General features: G+C 36.9%; 1 protein-coding gene across 1 annotated transcript; it reads right to left on the bottom strand.

Moving 5' to 3' along the window:
• Positions 1-460: 460 nt before the first annotated feature.
• Positions 461-2,086, bottom strand: LOC127944559 (thyrotropin subunit beta). Its single transcript, XM_052540580.1, has 2 exons — positions 1,681-2,086; positions 461-721 (listed from the first exon to the last, which is right to left on the bottom strand). The coding sequence occupies exons 1-2, from the start codon at positions 1,840-1,842 to the stop codon at positions 482-484; spliced, it is 402 nt and encodes a 133-aa protein (XP_052396540.1). The 5' UTR covers positions 1,843-2,086; the 3' UTR covers positions 461-481.
• Between the last annotated feature and the right edge of the window lie 242 nt (positions 2,087-2,328).

Genomic DNA, 2,328 nt, shown 5'->3' with positions numbered 1-2,328 from the left:
CTTTCTGATGTAACCTAAGAAGTCAAATAAATTGCTCTCATACATAAAAGATCAAGGTAAGAATAGTTCATTGTTATGTGGAGATTTTAATTGTTATTTTAGTTTAGTATGTTTATTCTGGTGCTCTAGTAATGTTTTTTCTATGGAAGCATATGCTTGTTTTTTTTTTTTTGTTTTTTTTAATGTGTGAATATTATTTTTACAGAGTTACAGTAAATGAGACTTTAGTGATGAATGCAGACATTTATAGTGAAAAAGATACAGACAGGAGAACCACAATGAAAAAAGACTGTCTCTCACCTACAATATTCATCAAGACATTATAACTGAATTTGGTATGTGTGTGTATATTATATATACAGCATTGTTACAAAACCAGTCACATTGTTTACTCTCTCTATAGCTGAAATGAGAAACACTTTCTAAAAGAAGGTTATCAGAACTGAGTTTTATTGTGAGGAAAGCCCCTTGTCGACTGATGTCAGACGGCACGCAGGTGCTCGGAGCATTTGCTGGGAGTGTGTTTGGGCTTGTAAACACACTCGTTCCTGGTAGTGTTGCATTTTGTGCAGCGGCACCGGCGTGCCACCGGATAAAAGAAGAGCGGGTCGATGTGGACAGGACAGCCGGGCATCTTAGCCGAATGATAGACCACAGAACGATGCATGCATCCTCTCTGAATCAGGAAACGCTTGCCCACAAATCCTCTGAGGTTTGTGTCCTGTCACACACACAAAGTAGTACAGTATAGAATGTTTAGTATATTTATATCTGCAATATATTTAATCTAATCTACATGAATGCCAAACAGAATGTATTTATGCTTATTACTAATTATTGCCTATCGTGTATTTCTACTTGTTGTTTATTGTAATAAATAAAGTATATTTCCTCTAAAACCAATGAGATAGTGTGCAGAGAAAAAAATCCAAGATAATACAAAAGAAGAAATCAAAAGCTTTGCTCCATCTTGCCCATCGATTCTCAACATGTATTGAGATGTACTTTTATATATATTTATATAATGCAATTTATATTGAGATGTACTTTTATATAATGAAGAAAGTGTGTAACATTATTATGATCTGATTTCACATGTCGTCTTTTGATGTTTAGGTTCATAAACAACATGGACAAAATATAAAATGGCTTATGAAAGACAGCTGTTCTTATTAGTGGTGTTTCACATGTGTGTAATGTCCCCAGAACAAGTCATTTTTTATGAATACTACTCTGATTTTTCTGATTCACTTTCTCTTACTCTCTCGCATATATATATATATATATATATATATATATACACACAGACACACACACACACACACACACACACACACACACACATATATATCTTTGTTTCAATTTCCTTATGACATACAAACACACACCACATACACAAAAAGCATATGCTAGATTAACTATACTTTTAACATAAGTTATTGCTTTTTCATGTATGATTAAATATATTCAATGGTAAATTAAATATGATCTAAATATTTCTTATTCAGGACCAGATGCTCTGCACTTCATTGTCAAAGAATGAATAAAACTGAAAGCGTCGTTCATCATGAAACCTGCTTATCTCTGGTATGGAACTGGTCAGTTGTCCGAATTGTTGTACACATTATTAGATCCCAGAAGCATGCTCCATGATCGTATTGTGAAGCTGCCAGCTCTTACCTGTGTGAAGCACATTCCGCTGCACATGGTGGTGTTGACGGCCATGCAGTGACCGCACTCGTGTCTCTCCACGTACAGCGTGTAGTTCTTCAGAGAGCAGGCCAGGAGAACATCTCCTCCCAACACAAACAGCAGACTGCAAAACAACATCTTCATCCTCATTGCCTCTCCAAACACTAAATCTTCCTCTGGAGGATTGCTGGTGTCCTGGTCAATGTAGTTGAGAATCCTTCAATATAACAAGTCAGATTTGGATTGGGTCAGAGTTGCTCGTGTGCTTTTAGACTCACGCTAATCCCATATGATCTGTGTGCCTCTTATCTCGCGGTGTGGGGAGGGAGGGTCTTCAGGGTGATCCTCCAGACTGGAAATCAACGTGACACCGGGCCGAATGGCCAGCCGCGCACAGCCCCGTTCATCTCTTGATGTAACTCTTCAGGTAAAACCAAGTGTTCGGTGGAATTGGTAATTCTGCATCGCTATTTATCATTTCAAACAAACGCATCCCAGTGAGAATCAGGGAAAACATCTTGCATTTTATTTTATTAGCACCGTGGCTTTAGCATTTAAGAATAATTGTATCTTGATCAAATAAATAATAGCAAATTTTACATCTTTAGATCTCCCTTTTATATGAACATCTAAACT

This window comes from Carassius gibelio, chromosome A23 (assembly GCF_023724105.1).
Source record: "Carassius gibelio isolate Cgi1373 ecotype wild population from Czech Republic chromosome A23, carGib1.2-hapl.c, whole genome shotgun sequence".
In the NCBI taxonomy this organism is placed as follows: Eukaryota; Metazoa; Chordata; class Actinopteri; order Cypriniformes; family Cyprinidae; genus Carassius; species Carassius gibelio.
The sequence above is the reverse complement of the archived record's forward strand: the minus strand, read 5'-3'. Positions and strand labels throughout refer to the sequence as shown.

Bases quoted from the DNA above. Each gene is read 5' to 3' on its own strand.
- LOC127944559 (XM_052540580.1), bottom strand. From the start codon at position 1,842: ATGAGGATGAAGATGTTGTTTTGCAGTCTGCTGTTTGTGTTGGGAGGA. The intron at 722-1,680 runs GTAAGAGCTGGC...TGTGTGTGACAG, and splicing joins GCGGAATGTGCTTCACACAG to GACACAAACCTCAGAGGATT.